The sequence below is a fragment of the Paramisgurnus dabryanus genome, chromosome 22 (assembly GCF_030506205.2).
Source record: "Paramisgurnus dabryanus chromosome 22, PD_genome_1.1, whole genome shotgun sequence".
Classification (NCBI taxonomy): Eukaryota; Metazoa; Chordata; class Actinopteri; order Cypriniformes; family Cobitidae; genus Paramisgurnus; species Paramisgurnus dabryanus.
In genome coordinates, this window is record NC_133358.1 from 20,428,545 (window position 1) to 20,447,496 (window position 18,952).

At 36.9% G+C, this 18,952-nt stretch overlaps 1 protein-coding gene across 3 annotated transcripts; it reads right to left on the bottom strand.

The window, feature by feature from the left end:
* Positions 1–6,966: 6,966 nt before the first annotated feature.
* qtrt2 (queuine tRNA-ribosyltransferase accessory subunit 2) lies at positions 6,967–18,660 on the bottom strand. Of its 3 annotated transcripts, XM_065258158.2 has the most exons (9): positions 18,590–18,660; positions 18,179–18,428; positions 18,028–18,083; positions 16,835–16,911; positions 16,476–16,685; positions 16,010–16,209; positions 12,991–13,160; positions 9,574–9,670; positions 6,968–9,069 (listed from the first exon to the last, which is right to left on the bottom strand). In XM_065258158.2, the coding sequence occupies exons 2-9, from the start codon at positions 18,379–18,381 to the stop codon at positions 8,838–8,840; spliced, it is 1,245 nt and encodes a 414-aa protein (XP_065114230.1). In that variant the 5' UTR covers positions 18,382–18,428; positions 18,590–18,660; the 3' UTR covers positions 6,968–8,837. The 3 variants fall into 3 exon arrangements, with proteins under 3 accessions (XP_073669280.1, XP_065114230.1, XP_065114231.2); XM_073813179.1 differs by lacking the exon at positions 18,590–18,660 and having other exon boundaries at positions 6,967–9,069; positions 18,179–18,514; XM_065258159.2 differs by lacking the exon at positions 18,590–18,660 and having other exon boundaries at positions 13,009–13,160; positions 18,179–18,508.
* Positions 18,661–18,952: the final 292 nt, after the last annotated feature.

Consider the following 18,952-nt stretch of genomic DNA (forward strand, 5'->3'; position numbering starts at 1 on the left):
GCTATGCTTCATGCTAACAGATAATAACGACAATTTCACGTCATAATATAAAAAACAAGTTGTGTTCAAATTACAAAATTTGTCTAAAAAAACCAACAAGCAGAGAAGTACAGTTTATAGCCTATTCGTTGAAGCTTTACCTCTTACGACGGAAGACTCCATGGGCGCCGCCATTATCCTCTGACTTAATTTTGCAAAGTCGGGGTAGGGCAAACTCCCCGGAGTTCACCAGTAGGAGGTTCCACTTCGACAGGCATTCCAGTGCACTTTTCCTAGTTGGAGCTAGGATAAGTCCCACGTCTTATTGGTTTGTATGGGCTCTGGAACGCAGCATATGATACTACGGGTATGTTGAATGCTTGAATCTGATTGGCTGATGAACGTTCTGAGGCCTGCAATTATTTTCTGGGAAACGAACAGCGAACACATTCCATATCACTTCGCATAGTTAACTGTAATAATTTTCTTTCTTTCTCTCTCTCTCTCTCTCTGTCTCTCTCTTTTTTAATAACTTCATTAAAGTGACACCATGTAATTTTTCAACCTTCATAATACATTTTCAAGACCCTTGTGATAGTACATCGACTTTAAATAGGTTGAATGACATGTCTACCATAGCCTGACGGGGTCTGTATCACTTTTACTCGTATTTTAAAACTTAGGGTTTCTGGTAGTAACCAGAGCACAAAAAAAAAACTACAAAATTCGACTGCTTTACGGCATACGTCACTTCCTCCACACAATTTGTTTTTAACGTGAATTTTGCTGGAGGCTACTTAAGGAGTGTAGAGAGCAGTTTCTAATATGTGACTCTGTGGCACAGTCTTTAGTGTCACGGACCTATGACACGGGCGACCCGGGTTCGATTCCCCTTTAAGGCAATTTTTTATATAAACTGTTGATTCATACATAAATGCGATGTTCTTTATAAATTACGGCGATTATATTGCATATAGTTCCCTGTATTCAGATGCTGTGTTCACGTATTTACCTTTCTTTTTACTGTGTCTATGATATTTACATTACAATCCAGGATGCTATAGCACTCAAACTTGCTCACAGTGTAAAACCAAACCCTCTTCATTCACCAATCAGATCCGAGCGTTTCTCTCTTCTCTCTTCCTCATTTGCTGCGTTCCGCTGTCACTCGCGTGACGTATTACAAAGCGGCAGACCTAAACGCATCGGTTTACTTGGATTTGGAGCGATTTTCACACAAAAAAGAGGAATAACGAGCGCCATTGCGGAAAATCCTGGTGGCGAGGGAGAGAGAGAGGATGCAACAATATTTGTTTGGAAAAAGGCAAGGAAATACGTCTGGTCGTTTCTGAATTGGAAGGCTGCAGCCTCCGGAGGTCAAATATGCAGGCTGCACACGTCGTCAAGCCTGGGTTATTAAGGTAAACTGAGCATTACATTCGCAGGTCATAAGCATACTGCAACAATTTACGATTAACTAAGTATAATAGTCAACTTTGTAATTGTTAATATTGTGAAATAAGACAGTCTTGATGACGTATTAGAAATACGACATCCGGAGGCTGCAACCTTCAGATTGAGAAATGGCTTCTGCCACGACGAGTTCCTCATCAGAAAGTTGTAACATGACTGCGTTTCTCCCTGTTGTCTCAAAATGTTGATCGTTTAGCATTTTAAATGTTTAGTTTTTAGTTTAGTTTTAAGGTTGGCCAGTTCCTTTCCTTTGCGACAGTGCTGCGGCACTTGTGGGCTCTAGGGGCGCTAGAAGTGAAAAATACGTGTCTAGCACCCCCTAGTGGCCAAAAGTTTCATGGTGTCCCTTTAATAACTGCATTATCACCGCCTCAAGCCTCCATTGCCAGCTTTAAAATGACGTTTTGGAACAAGCAAAGAGCCGTTGGATTAGACGCTGAAGAAATAGTCCTACTCACAATAGCGATTTAAGAACAAAAACCGGACAAATCCCTTTAAATATATCATGTGATCGATGTCTTTAGGTGTGGTAACCGTATAAGCGGAATAATTGACTCCGGTCGTTGAATTATTGAAAAATAATGCATTATTTTTCTAATAATTCAAAGGCCAGTCGTCAATTATTCCTTACATATTATATATTTGATATATAAACTTCACTTATAACTATATTTTTTATTTATCAATGTGTGAGTAAAGGCTGAATTTAACACTAACTAAGATCAATAAATGTGTTAGGCCTATGTATTGATCAATATTAGTTCATGTTAACTAATCTTAACACATGGAACCATATTGTAGAGTGAAACAGGATAAACCTATCCTTTTTTTTCATTCATATTTTCATGTACATGCACACAGACACAGACACACTCTTTATCTCTCTTTTCAGCCACCCTTATAGTCAAAAGTCTGCCCTCACCATGCATTAGAGGAGGTTAATAATACTGAAGCTTTTTCTCCTCAGGTAATGGATTTTCAGATCCCTACAGGAAATTTACATTAATCTTTGAAATATATAGCAGCTATCTCAGCATCCAGAGGTTACAGAGTTCATTTACCTCCAAGAATGAAATTACAGAAACATGATGCTAGGAAGAAGAGATTGCAGATAGCAGAACGACTTAGAAAGAGGGTTCAAATATTGTCCAGTTGTAAAGGTGTTGATATACATCACACTAGCAAAATGTGTCATGGTAAAGTATATGGATCTGTATAACACCATAAAGGAAAGCAGTTTCTTATATGCAAAAAAACAGAGAAAGTGAAAGGTTTTTAACAAAACAGGGTTTATTTTTTTCCTCAATAAACTAAATCAATTTTTTTATCCAGTTGTGTTAATGCTTTCAACACTCGTGGCACAAAATGCATTAATAAATGCATAATAAATGCCTCAAATATGACACATCAGTAGATAGGTAATGAGCCATCCTTAAATACACTTTTGAATCACACACATATGAAAACAATCACATGCATGCATGAAATGCATGTAGATAAATGTAAAATATATGTAAAAGCACATAAATAGGAGACATCTTCAACCAACACATATCTAAGGCATGAAATTCAGATTCAGTTTCATGCCTGCCCTTATAATGTAATGATCAGAGCATCAGTCTGCTGTCAGATAAAGATTTGAGCTTGGCTATCAGGAAATAACCTGCTTTACTTTAACCTCGCCTATTGTGGATCAGGAATGAGGGCATTGCACACGTCCAACAATTCCCAAAAAGATAAATGAGGAATATTTATAAACCACTAGGGGGACATCCATTAACTGAAAGTGAGAGGCGGTTTCCTGTAGACGTCACCAGTATCATCTTTAAACATGCAGGCGACGCGTCAAATATAAAATACACTAAAAAAAGAGAAGTGACATATAGCTGTAGGCTTAAGGTCATGAAGAATTGTAAAGTCTGATGTTCCTTTGAGAAAAGATTATGCCACCCTCACACAGAGATTCTTTATTGATCCCTAAGGGGATCCCATGTTAGCATGCGACACTGGAAACTTGGATCTTCAGTCTCTTTTTACAAAAATCTGCAGAATCTAAAACGGTCTCCAGTTCCAGGTTTCAGAGAACTGCATCACAGAGGTAATGTAAAGGACTTCCTCTTAGAAAGATTAGACATTTCTTTCAAAGCCTCTGTATGATTGCCCGTTCAACCCCACTGCTGTCTCACAGGTAGTGTGCCCTTCAACTAAACGTCACCTAAGCCTGAACTCTTCTGTGTTGAATCCTAAGTGACTAACATTGGATGAATCACTAGCCCCAGTTCTTAAGAAGGAAACTTTTCATATAACTATACACTGTGCTGAATTAGTTTATATGCTGCTTTACAGGAATGAAATATGGGACATTTTATAATACTTTTTTAAAATTATAGTCTTGAAATAAGCAACTGCTAGGTAAACTGTTGGAGTATATTTCATCTTGTCATCACTAGACAAATGATCTATTGCACTCTATTGCCATTTTTGATTATTCAAAGAACCGTTCAGTCAAAGGTTATATAAAAAAGCATTTCTTTCATACATTTAAATAATCTAAAGAACCTTTTCAATGGTTTTACAACTTCCATTCTTTGAATGTTGATGGTTCTTAATGGAACCATTGAGCCAAAAAAGATAAAAAAGGTCCCTGGCTGTGGGCAGTACCCTTTAAAAAGTTCCTAATATGTAAATTTAATACAGATATATTTGGTACCAGTATGTACCTTTGGGGTACTACATTTAGGTACAGGTTTGGTACCAATATGTATGCTGATGTACTAATATTTAGGGAAGATCGGGGTAAGTTCATAACTCCAACACTAGAGGCACTATCTCAAAAATCAAATAGCTACTTTGTGTGATAATTTCTTCTATAGTCAATTTTGTGTTCACATGTGGTCAAGATCACTTTAATCTGACGTTAGCACAATTTTCTTATTTTTTGTCTTAAAAAGTAAAAAAAAATTAAGAAATTTAACAGGTATGAATGTTAAAAATTACTATTTTGCACAAAATAGAGGAGACAATAACATGTCTTTTGATACTTTAGCTGATGTGCTATGTTGAGCAAAGCCTAACATTTAGCAAACATTAGCACACATGTCAGTTTGGAGCAAGTTGTCTCAATGACTTTGAGGCAAGTCGTCATATGCTTTTAACACTGGAAATAGTTAACCCCGGGTTTACAGAATCCTGGGTTATCTGTTTCATGTTTCAAACTGTTCATATTTAACCAGTAGTTAAGAGATAACCCTGGGTATTCATAATCTGACGTTTCACACTGTGCATTCCTAAACCCTGGGTCAGGAGTCCCCAACCCCGCTCCTACACCTGTTTGTTATCAAGCAACCCTGAACCTGTGTTTAAATGGGGTCATAACATTCTAAACCTGCTTTTTTCACACTGCATGCGTATGGTACCCCAATGCGGGGTTAACCCAACAAAAGGGTTTTTTCTAACCCTGGGTTAATTTCATGGATAACCCTGCTTATAAATTATGTGTAAAAGGGTTAAGGGTTAAGCACAGTGTGAAAAGCCCTCCAGTTCTGGTTTGAATTTTAAAATTAAAATCAATAATTACAATTAAGTAGTGTTCTTCCTTTTAGATAATCTAGTGAGACAATTTACTCGCCCATGGGGCAAATTGTCACAAGTGAACATTCTCTATTCAACAGTCTACAACTCTGTAATGAGATAAGATATAAAAATGTAATACAACATATGTGCCCAAGACTTCCTTCTTTTATTTGGTATGAGATTTATACCATTGTGATGTATGGTGCTCAGTAAATGTTTGCCAGTGTGAAAACTTACCCCACTCTCCCCTACATTTGAGGTACTAATATGCACTCTTTGGTACAAATGTGTACCTCTGAGGTACTAATCTGAACTATTTAGGTGCAAAGGTGTACTTTTTCAGCTAGGGATCATTTTTGACCATTTTGTCTGACAGGCAGCGTGACATTGTGTGTCTGGATTTTCAGCCTAAACAACTGATGGTGTTTGACCAAAAATAGAAAATGAGATGGAGTGGCCATAAAATCACAGCGTGTGTTTATCCTATTAAAAATAAAACTGACCTTGTGAAACCAATCACTGAGATTTTAATTTGGCTCTGACTTTACTGACAAACATACAGCCTTGTAAGGAAACTTACAGTAATAAATGCAGTATTTTTGTCAATCAACATATATTTTTGTGTTACTTTAACTTAACAAATTAAGTTAAACAATTTCAACTTGTTTTTATAAGTTATGTCAACTGATCACAGGTCAAAACTTAAAAAAGCATGTTAAATTGACTTGCCAAACCAAGTTGTTTTAACTTCATGCAGCATTTTTTTATATAGTGAATTGCTCATCAGATTACAGTATAAACACGTTGTCTGCAAAAACTCATTTTTATTTATTTCATGCAAGTGAAAAAAAATGTGACTCATCTAATGCACAAGTTTGTTGAGCACCACGCATTTCAATAACTGTAGTAAACTTTCCAAAGATCATGAGACATATTTGTCACCTCCAAAAGTCCAGCAACTTTTATCATTTAATAAAAACTAAACTTACAGGGTGAAGCAGATAAATCAATTCACAGTTTCACACCAAAGAAAGATAACAGATGAAAGATGAGGCTTGAGAGAAGGTCACTACTTTCTAGTTGACCTATTCAGATGCAAACAGCAGACATCAGTGACCTTTATCTCAACTTTCCATAACCTTTTAGTCTACGGACAAAACAAAAAGTAGGCCGTGCACACATGGAAAAAAACATAAAAATATATTAAACTTAGCATTGCAATGAATATCTAAAAAATGCGCATCAATGAGTGTCCAACTATTCGGCTGTCTTGGTTCAGTAATATTTTTGGAAAATGATTTCTAAACTGCTTTCTCTACATGGATGCCAAAAATTGTTCCAAGACATTAAACAAGACAACTAGCTCACAAAATGCTTTGAAATATTTGATGTGAATAAATAAAAGTATGTGATAACTTGAATTCATTATCGACATGAAGGAACAGTAAAAACGAATTAGGAATAAAAATATTTATACATTTTATTTTACATGTTTCATGTTAAGTTTATTACAAAATATTTAAAAAATATATATTTTATTTGGTTTAAAAATATAAGCAGTGACCGGGTTGGCAACTTAAATAAGAACTTAACCTAAGTGTTAAAGGGACAGACGGCTCAAGTTATCTCTCATTGCTGTCTTTCATCTTTAACTGTAAATCTGCCCAGAAAAATTCAATGACATTCAACCAAAATATAAATTCATATTATACAGCACAGAACAGCATTAGGACACAGTCTGTGTCAGATCACTGACACTTATGATTGAACATAGATTCAGTGGGAAACCCTGATGCCATCCCCAGCACTTCATTTATGCAATGGACATACTTAAGTTACCCTCAAAAGGATGACATTTTACATGAGATATCACCTTGGGTTTTAAAAAGCCAGTGAGAATCCATCACAATCAAGCAGTACATCTGAATGGAAATAGGCTTTGTCAAGTGTGGGTTTTCAAAGTCATTTCAAGCACTCATGCGTGCCTAAATAGGTCACAAAAAGAAAGGTACAAAATATAAAGGACACAGTAGAGAAGCAAGCAAAAGACCAGAGGGAAAATGACGAGTAATCTTTAATAGATTGGTTGTTGTAATAGTCTATAAAGTGTCATTTAAACTGAAAAGCTGCACAGGTCCGTGTCAAGTATGATTAATAGTGGAGGCGGGGCTGGTCGTCACACACTTCATGTAATTTTTCCCAGGAAGTTTTTTTTAAGTCAATTTCTGCATAGGTACATGAAATAAAGTCTCGGCTATTAAGAGATATTGAACATATCCACTTTAATTGCTTAGAAAGAAAGATAGGCTGCTATGGCACTGATAGTGGGGCAAGTTGTCACAATGTGTCCGGTTGTTATTAAACAGACCATAAGAAGGGCAAACAAAAATATCAAACTATTGTTTTTATCATTGTGTTTACTTATTTCAACCAACTGCAAAACATATATGAAAGTGATTTATAGTATATTGCAAATAAAATGACTTTTTATTCTGTACTGATGTAAAACGCCTGGGATTAAGAATTTCAATGTATAGCCTGTCACTGATATCAATATAAATAAAAAACTGCAGTTTGTACAGAAACATCATTTAAACCAACAAACTACTGCTTAGGTAAACACACGTGACTGGATTTTTCACTGAAAACATAGACATTGTACCACCTAAACCCCATACATACAGTACATATAACTTTCCACTGAATGTTGCTAGTTATGAGTTTCAAGTCTGACAAGCACAAGGGGAAGTTTCCCAGGAACTTTATTTAATGATCTCTCCTGGCTCTTTCGAATTATGTAATTGGCTAAAACATGGAGGAAAAACCGACCTGCTGGGAGTGCGTCAGAGACCATCGTTAAAACATAAATGCAACCTGCTTTAACTCATAGTAGAGTATGCACTGAAATACATCAAAATAAATTCTCAAGGGTTATGTGGTTGTCCCAAATGTATTGGCTACAAAACCTGAGATAACAAATTGAGAAACAACACTGAAAAACCTAATAGAAGTTGTATTGGAATCAGTGCAAGCCCAATGATGTCAGTAAAACAAATGGGAATGAAATGCAGCAATCACACACTCTTCAATACTCATTATTATCCCATTCATGCTTTCTGCAAGCTTTGGCCTTGCAGAAGCATGTATAGTTTACATTCATCCTGAAGTCCTTCATTCATAATTTATTGCAAAGTTGAAAGGAATATAAAAACAAATCTATTTCAGTAATAGCAGTATAAAAAGACCATTCATAAAGACAGGGAGCAAGATTTGTATTGTGATAAAAAAAATCTTTAATTTTAAAATGCCCAGATTTGCTATAATAGTAATTTTCGAAAGAAAAATGCAATTTTTGCAATGTTGTTCTTAAAACTGCATATTTCAAATGTGTGCTATATAATAACATAATTATGATAACAACAAAGTATCTTTTACAATAATATAGTAACAGAAAAACCCAGTGGCGAAAACCAGGTAAGCTATTAAACTTCAAAGCCTTAGAGAGTGAAATTGGTCAAAAGGCCTACCCAATTAAAAATGCAATTTCTCCATTATTAATACTCCTCATAGGTAAATTTGTTCATTAAGCAGAACAAATGGAAAATCCAAATCCGTAGGCTAACTCTGAAATGGGAATCTTCAGTATTACTTGCACTTATTGTCATGCGAGGGCCATGCGCTGCAAAATCCAGCTTTATATTCATGTAAACATACATACTCTGAAATCAGAGCGTACTTATGACTCCCTCATAATTTGAAGTAGAAGCTCGTTTCTCATCCCAAAAGTCTTTCAATCATTTTAATTACACATCTCAGTCTTTGCGATGGAGAACTCTAGCTTTCAAGTCTTGCAGATGATCGTTGGCGATTGCCTCCCGCAGTGCTTTGAAGAAGCCGAGGTAGTGTGCCGTGTTGTGCAGCGTGAGTAAAACGCCGGACAGCAGCTCATTGGTCACCAGTAAATGATGGACATATGCTCTTGTGTGCTTCTGACAGCAGTAACAGCCACACCCCTCCACAAGAGGGCGGAAATCATCTTGATACCTAAAATGTTAAAGGTGCCAAAGAATACATTGAATAATCTGGTAAATTGTTCTCTGATATCTACATAGAAGGTATGTGATTTAATTGAGTGGAAAAATTATCCAGAGACATTTTACATGTTCATTTACAACCCTTAGAATGAAATGATCTATTATTACCTTATTTACCTCATTCTACGGCACCTTTAAATCCATCATTACAAATGCGATCTTTACACGTCAGAGAGTACATACAGACTGGTTTATATTCACATGAGCGTTGTAAATGTTTTTTTAATATCCTTCGATCCTTACACCACTAATCTAATCTGACTCCAGCAATGTAGGCAATGTTATGATAATATGCGCGCCAGCAAGAATGAATTTATTGCCATTCATTCTTTTTGCCTTCCAGCTGGGGTGTATGAGATAGCGAGACGTGAATTAGTAACCTTCGTGTGATACGAGCAGAGATGTGTGATAGTTAAGGGGCATGTCCTTGTCTAGCTACATACCACACACATACCTTTTATCCTTGAGATTGATTTCGAAAGGCGTCATATTTCCATCTTCGTTGTCGCTCCGCTTTATGACAGCAAGCGTCTCTCCATTCGATTCCAGCACTGCGTCATGCACACACAAATAATGTACCATTAATCTCAAGATAAAACCCATTCATGTGTAATACTCAAACACCAAGGCAGTGCTTCATTTATATCATTTCAGGATTAGGGGATTCTTCTGTCAAACACTAATGATATTATAATTAGATTAAATAATGAGATTTTACATTGATTTCAATCTTTGACATGACCTGACTTCACAGAATCATGAGCAGGATCACAAATGAACAAGAGCAGTGTGATTTTGAACACTTGTAATCTGGCGTGACAGAGGGCTGATCCCCTCTAATTGGCTAAGGGGATATTTCCGCTTTTTCTTCATTCTGTAAGCACTTGTCCTGAACTTGAATACCTTCCTAAAACATTGATTACCTCCCTCTCCATACAGACCAGTGAGTACCAAACACTAATAAATTATTTATTTTCGGCATTGAATTTCCCATGTCTCATAAAATCCAGATACTTAAGGGACAGATTCTGGTATCTATCTAGTCTCATTAAGGTATAAAGCGGTAATAAAACTTTGGAAACCATAATGAAGTATGGATTTAAGGACTGATGTGTTCTAGGGCTTTAATTCTTTCTAACAAGGCAATTATTTTATTTAAAGGGAGCATGAATAAGCACCCACACTCTCTATTGTTTGGGCTTATATTAAATTATCTAGTTTTTAGAAACCCCCCACCAGCACCAACAAACAATGTGAAAAATCACACCACATGCTCTTAAGTGTTCCTAGTGTCTAAAAATAAGCAGCTTAGACATTTATTAACTCAATGTTGTGCAAAAGCAGCTCCTTTATCGATGACAGGTTTAGATAATCTAAATCACAGTCATTTAAAAGTAAACTCAAAGTGAAGTAAAAAAATTCAAAGCGCTACATTTTATCAGTAAAGGCGCAGCCTTACTACACTTTTAGTCAATTGACTTCTATTCATAGGCATCAGATGCCTCAGACCGGAAGCGCAAGCTCATGCTAAAATATTACGGGTTATGGCTAGAAGAGATACAGCAAACGCTGAAATCTCGTTAGATGTTGGTTCAGAGTTAGGTTTGAGGGTAGGATTAGGATGAAAAAAGCGGATCTGGCAATGCAGATACGGCCTAAATCTTGTGAAATGTTGGGTTTAGGGTTAGGATTAGGATGAAAATAGCGGATCTGGCTAGATGGGATGCATATGCGGCCTAAATCTCGTGAAATGTTGGGTTTAGGGTTAGGATGAAAAAAGCGATTCCGGCTAGATGGGATGCAGATACGGCCTATAGGGGGTGACACCGGACACACAGCTTAGCGCTGCGACGAGTTGCGTCTAGGACAACTCGGAGGTATCGTACACCGGAAGTGCACATAAAATAGCGCAAACTTAGTCTGATAGCATCTACTTAAAAATGCTAAATATACATTAGCAGCCAATGTTAATCGTTAAATATTTGGGACAAATATGATGTTATTTAATGTTAAACTATGTGAGTGGCACGACATGGATTTGGGCATATTCCTGAGTCGTAGCTGGGCGCTGCAGACAGGCGCCACCTCATAGAAAACAATGTGTTCGATTTTTTTAGAACGGCATGGCGCTGCCGCGCGTCTGGTGTGCGACCCCCTTATATCTTGTGAAATGTTGGGTTTAGGGTTAGAATTATGATGAAAAAAGCTATTCTGGCTAGATGGGATGCAGACAGTGTTGGGCAAGCTACTTGGAAAATGTAGTGAGCTAAGCTACCAGTTACTTCACATTAAATTAAGCTTCACTACACTGAAGCTACCCCCCTGGGAAATGTAGCAAGCTAAGCTACATCAATAGTAGCTTGCTACACCCAAGCTACTTTTTTATTTTTAACCAGTTTTATTGTGTAATTATTTATTCAGTTTCAATTTAGTATTTTGGTAATTATAGACAATACAAGCATAATGTAGGCCTAGATACTTCAAATTATGGGGCAATTTGCTGGACAGGTCTTATCCTACTCCCAGAATAAAATGCATGTTTGAGCTGCCTTAAAACACCTTGCCCTGACATATCTTAACACAGGGGTCTCCAATCGTGGTCTATTAATAGTTTCAATTGTAATATTTATTACATGTTTTTATATTAGCTTGGCTTGATGAAATAACCCAGTCAGAGGCAGAGCACGAGTCTTCACAGAATGCGAGTGGTACTGTTTTGTATGAATGAAGGAAGGCTGCACAATTTGAAAATACGGAACAAACGACTTCCTGTGTCGATTCAAAATGATGCACTTATTCTCAAATTCAGGACAGCTTAAGAAATGTTTTGAAAATTGTAGCTTGTGTGGAAGCTACCTCACTACAGAGCTTAGCTACTGAAAAGCTATTTGATTTAGAAAGCAGCTAAGTTACCGCCAAGCTACTGAAAATTGTAGTTAAAACTACTAGCTTCGCTACTTGTAGTGAAGCTACTGCCCAACACTGGATGCAGATACGGCCTATATCTTGTGAAATGTTGGGTTTGGGGTAGGATTAGGATCAAAATAGCTGTTCTGGCTAGATGGGATGCATACATGGCCTGAATTCTGTGAAATGTTGGGTTTAGGGTTAGGTTTGGGGGTAGGATTAGGATAAAAATAGGGGTTATCTGGCCAGATTTCACCAGATATCTGCGTTAGCTGTTTGCCTTCTAGCCACAACCGATATTTTGCTGCGTACCAAAGTTTAAGTCTAGTGAACTTTGACCTGCAAATTCGTATCATGTAAAAACATCTGACCAGTACAAAATAAGTACGTAACTGTGTGATCTTTCTCCACTTTAAAGCAGAGATGCTCCCACCATAATATGCTCCCACCATATTCACAGCAACGTCTGAAAAATATTTACATGCTCAGTCTAGTGTGACCGCCCCTTAATTAGTTTGAACCCCTGACCTTTACATTGTTAATGCAATACTTTGCCAGTTAAGCAACAGGAACACAAAATATATACATAACTATACTGCCCTAAAAAAGGCTAAGAGCAGTAACTACGCAAACACTGAAACCGAGAAAAATGCCTTTAAAGTTTTTTACAGCACCCAGTCAAACATGTTACAGCAATTTTGGCACACGCATTTCTCTGAAATGCGACATTTGACTTTGTCACAAGGCACAACAGCTCTCACAAAGCCCATTTTAACCCTTAACTCAATTTTGACCAAATGCGTAGTCACTGTCACAGTGCTTGCCAAACAATGGAAAATATTTGGCAAGTACATAGGGGAGGAAACAAAGAGGTAGTAGACAAGTTTGGAAAAACATAATAATTTTTTCGATGTCAAAGTTCTCCAGTATCTTGCCACCATTATGACCATAAGCTTCTCCACACCTGTAGGGGATGATGTACCTGCCGTCTCAGGGTCAGGATCAATAGTGTAGTTGAAGTTGAGCGCACAACCTCGTTCCGTCACCTGGAATGGGAAGAAGCTTTCAAACAGGTCGATTCCTCCTTCAACACAGCTGATCACCTCATCAGGACAGCCGACCCCCAGAATTAACCTGACACACACACAGCAAACACATTACAGGTGAAAATTTGCATTTATGCTATAACCTGGCTCATTTACAGGCTGTACAGTAATGTTGGATTGCTCATTAATGTGCAATGTCCCGAAAAAAAAAAAAAATACACTATACCAAGATGTGTTGTTAAAGAATCAAATGCAACAAGGTTGTCTGCAACAATGCTTTGTTGTATTCATGTTCAAATGTTTAAATGCAAAATTTGCAGAACATGACCAAGTTTGGATATTACAGTTTTAAAAAGATCATAACAGGCTTTAAAAATGGACAGGAGGGAGGACAATGAAAGCTATAGTCACTAATATTTCTTAAACATTTATAACATTGCATAATTTCGGTTTTTAATGAGGACATATCATGAAAATCTGACTTTTTTCATGTTTAATTGCTAAAATTGGGTCCCCAGTGCTTTTATCAACCTAGAAAATGTGAAAAAGATTAACTTAGTTTTGGTAAACCATTCTCTGCAAGCATGGGAAAAATATAGGTCATTGAAATTTGGCTCCCCCTGTGATGTCAGAAGGGGAAAATAACGCCACTTAATCTACACTATACAATTACGGCACTGCCATTTAGTGCAGGATCAGCTCATTTGCATTTTAAAGGACACACCCATAAATGGCACATTTTTATCTTTATGGTATTTTGAGCTAAAACTTCACATATGTACTCTGGGGACACCAAAGATTTATTTTACATCACAAAACTTTAAGTCTTGCTTGGCCATTTTCCACTTTCTATTTGACTCTTCGATTTTTTAGTGCAATATCTTTTAAGACACCTTTGTGTGAAATGAGCAACAGAGCTTAAACAGTTTAATTTCATATTATAAGATCAGCCTGCAATAAACTTTTACTTGTAATATTTACTGTTAAGCAGACCATTAAACAACTGCTTTGTATATAATGAAGTGCTAACTCCGTGATGCTATAATATGAAAGATCATCAAGCTATTGTGCATTTCAGAGACTTGGGATCTTACACTGCATTTTTCCTGTTGTTGTTTCGGGAATACTTTTCCCACGGTACCCCGGAAAGACAGATAACAGTGAACCAAAGTGATAAATCAAAACTACATTCAAACCAGGGTAAATCATTAAGTATTAATACAAAGCCAGCAGATCTTGATTTTTAGTGCAGTTCAACGCAGATCCAGAGCTGCTTCAAATACTTATCGACACAAGCATGCAGGGAAACACAATATACAGGCATGAAAACGGGTCAGGGGTGAAAAAGGTGAGAAGGGCGCTCGAGGGGCGATGTGGCCTCTGATGGGGCCGCGAGGTGGGAGGACCCCCCCCCCAGAATAAATATTATGGCCTCATTAGGGAACATGCTGTAACTTAACTTATTTATTCTTCAGGCATGTGATTGGCCAAGGACAAAAAAGAAGGAACTCAACATCCCTCCACGTGCGCAGAAACAAAATGCACACCACAACATACGCAAAAAATACATCATGACCATTATTTCAATTATTTAATTCTGATGGACAATTTAGATTTCAAATTTAAAATGTAAACATTTGACTAGTAACAGAAACCATGTTTAATTAAATGGGTTGATAAATGTGGAAAGCTGTAACAAGTAACATTCCCTTACTATTTTACATCTGCAATAATTTTATTTTGCCATAATCTGACCATCAGTCGCAAGGCCATAAAATTTTAAGTTGGCCTTGCAATAGGGTGGACCTGAAGGCCTACATCTAATTTAAAATGAATTAATTTTACAATATAGTACTGGTTAAATCAATTACATTATGGTTTTTGAGTCATGGGTTGAATAATTTTCAAAAAAAGTGATGTGGGAAAATAAAATAAGAACAAATCAAGACATTACAATAGAAAAGAACAAAGTTACAAATAAAGTAAGATCTAACAGTATTGATTAGGTAGAGAAACAATATCAAATTAATATAACACTGTTTTTATTCTATAAATTAATTATAATTTATCTTTTAAAAGCTATAAAAGTGATTTTCCTTTTGTCTTTTGTAGTTTGATTAACATAATGACTTAAACATAAGCATTTCTTATAAGACGAACTGTCCCTTTAACAACGGAGAAGCGATCTATACACTTACTGACACATGATCAACTTCTCACTTATAATAAACGACTGTTTTTATGAGAATACTTTCAGAGACTGTGGTATTACAATATAGTTTGTGCGTATATCTCCTATCAAGCCCCAAAAATAATGCCTTTGGTTTGCGTGATTTTTGAAACGCGCTTGGGCTTTTGAGTTTGTGCGCGTATGCGCACTGAAAACAGTTCACTTTAGCATCTTTGTCGCTCAAATAGTCTAAAATCGCTTAAATGTTACTGTTAACGGTAAACTTTCTTATTAACTGTATTAGTAACAGTATGTTCTTATTACAGCATTTCATGCAATATTTTGCAGTTTCACCATATTTACATTTAAGTACTTACAGCCGTAGACCAATGTGACTTACAAGCGAGGAGTACGTCCATAATTCGTTCCAATCCATTCCAACAAAAAATCTTTTAGGTCACTTTGAAATGTCAGTCTGTGTAGATATGTTGTTTTAATTGATTGATTCCTTATTATTCTACAATGAAAGTTTTACAGCGTTTTGTGTTGACTTTACGTCCCGAAGGCAGTCGCTCTACGCATCTTCAACAAACGTGTATGACGAAGAACACAGAAATGCGGATGACATCACAGTAACGCGAGAGCCGTTCAAAAGCAGACTTCCTAATGACTTCTCGATTCACTCTCGAACAATACAAAGAGAGAACCAGCATTTTATTGTCTGGGCTGAACCTTATGTGGGGCCTTTAAATAGATGCCACACTTACCTCGGCTTTTCATGGGGAAGTTCTGCATTTATCGCTTGAATCAACTGACTTCTCACATCCTGGTTCATGGCAGCAGAATGAAATCCATCAAGGACAAATCCACCCACAGGACGCTTGGCGGTCTCTCGAGCGGAGCGAAGTCTCTCCTCCATGATATCTCCACCCTCCACGACTCCAAATATCTCTGCCCGTTTCAATTCCTGTGAACACAGAGAGCGAGTTAAAAAATGAAACCAACTGTGATGAGCAACATAAAAAATGCTTTTGGAATAAATTACATAAACAATGCAGCATTCCAAGAGTGATATTACATAACATCCTAAACAATTCAGTGATTGTAGTGCTGATTTGTGATACATAAGCATACAAACCAGCAAAATTTCATTTTGGCATTTACATTTACTCTCCAGCCACAGATATTTAACAAGTATTCACTCAGTACTCTAAATGTTTTTTGTGTACAGACCTGGGTTTTTTGGTGCAACATTAGACACTCATCCAGATGGGCCAGAGTTCGGTCCACTGCTTTGCGGACTCGCTTGCGAGACGTATTGACCTGCCAGGTCTCTCCGTCTGCCATGCTGTGATAGCAGTCAGGCTGGATAGCTGCCTGAATCGCCATGAAGCGAGCCACTGTCAGCTCTATCCGTCCGCCGCTGCCCCAAACTGACACTGTCTGTTAAACCAACCCACAGACCGTTACAGCCCTGAATATTAGCAATAAGAGTGGCAGACACGGGGGACACAAAAACTAGAATCCAAAAAGCAGCAGCGTATGAGATTTTATCAAATAAATTTACAAAACCATTGATACGGTTCTCTGACCTTGTTGGTGACGTGACCAGCAGGACTGGGATTCGCAGAATCATGCTGCGAGCAGAAAAGGGCAGTATTATGAAGACCTGCATAAAGACATCATCAGTTTCAAATGAATCACTTTGATGTAAAAGCTGACCAGCCAACTGTTATAACTAGCAAAACTCTGGATATCATAACTATTCAAAATTTCAATATTGGCGACAAGATTTTAAACACTGTTTACTGGCAAAATAAATAACGTGCACATTAACATGCATGTTACAACAAATGGCAAGTATTTATTTGCATGCATAGCACGTCCAAACAAATTTAACTTCAACTTAAAAGTCAACTTGCATAAAAAACACATACATGGAAAGATCTACAGCTTATGGCACCACAGGCCACATGGAAATAACAGAGGTGAATGACAGCATCATGCAGTTGCATTTCTGTGCAAAGTGCCATTTTGTAATTAACCATAAGTCCGTTGAAGCTGCCCCAAGACATGTTTTTTGCAATATGCTCAAAGTCTGGGAACGCAGGGTTGTAAATGCAATTACATCTCTCATTACTTGTTGAATTGCTGAAGGCAACAACTGAGGCACGGACCCATTCCAGTATGGTTGTAAAATAAAAACCTTTTATTAGCTATTTTTTAACAAATGCAGACCTTCTGCGAGGAAATACATTTACTTTCAGTTTTTAAAATAAGACAGGACGTTCATATGTCACGAAAAACACACTATATTGTTTTATCATTTGTAAATATAATAAAATGTCATATAAATATGTCTTTTAATAACATATATATTTATTTTTGTGTAATATTAAACTGTACCTGTCAAAATTATTTGCAGCACCCAGGGTACCGTGCATTATTAGTTTCAGGCAGTTGTTATTGGAATAACATACCTAGGAATGTCGCGACTGGCCAATCAGAATCAAGCATTTTATAGTGTTGTGTAATAAATTCAAATATTATATGATTTTATAGTACATTTATGGAGTTTGGAATATTGGCATGTATCTTAACTGTTACAAAGTCTCGACACTTAAGCATTTCTTATAAATCAAAATCATATTTTTACATAGAGATAGCCTATACATAAAGCACCATAATGTCAAATGTGCACTGAAATTGCACATGTGTGTCTTGAGACTGTACATTTTAAGTGAAAGCAAATGCCAACTAGGTAGTAAAAGAGTAAACTGCTAACCTGCAAATTTTTTGACACCCTCTTTAAATTCCTCCAGCACCTCCTGATGCTCTGCACTGAAAAAGACACAATAAGAAACTGATTTTAAGTTAATCAAATTTAAAGAAATTTAAAGAAATCAAATATGTCAAACAAAAGTGTAATAACTTACAGGCTATCCACTGTAACTTGTGTGACCGAAGGCAGATCGCTTAACGTGTGTAATGTGTCCTGGGTCAGATGGGGTACAGTTGCACACCGAGAGTACAGGAAACAGCCAGGAACCTCTAATGAGTGCTGATGACCCGTTTTTCCCAATCCAGTCAAAACTCCCAATCGACACCCCTGAACCACTCGAGACAACTCCAGCTTCATCACACCTCTACAACTGTGTTTTGTCCTAATATGAATGTTACTGTGATCTATAAAGAGGAAACAGTGCTGAAATGTATTTAACATGCAAGAGTGAGTAAGTTTACTATACAGCGATCACACAACGACGATGAAATGTTTTTCTGATTTCTTTAAAAAGCAGCATATGTAATACCAAACAAATAAAACACTAATATTGTTGTACATTTACCAAAGCGAAGCAAATCGTTTCAATAAGCAGTACATGTGAGAACCGGTTGTCGCAGAATTATTGGAGTAGCGTCGCACAATTACTACGTCATTACAAAACAATTACAAGTGCTGATTTACTACTACGTGGTAAATAAAATCTGTTTTAAAACAATTGTGCAACTGAGGCATATAGTGCAAAGGCTCATAACGAATTATTTTTAGGTGAAATTCAACAAAATATGTTAATATTTACTTGTCTGTACAATTCACTAAGTTTATGTTCAGATAAGTCTATTCAGTTATGTGGAAATGGGTGTCAGCTGGTGTGCCTTAATCTTTATGTATAAAACCCTTTTGTTGTTGTTGTTGTTATGTACATTAG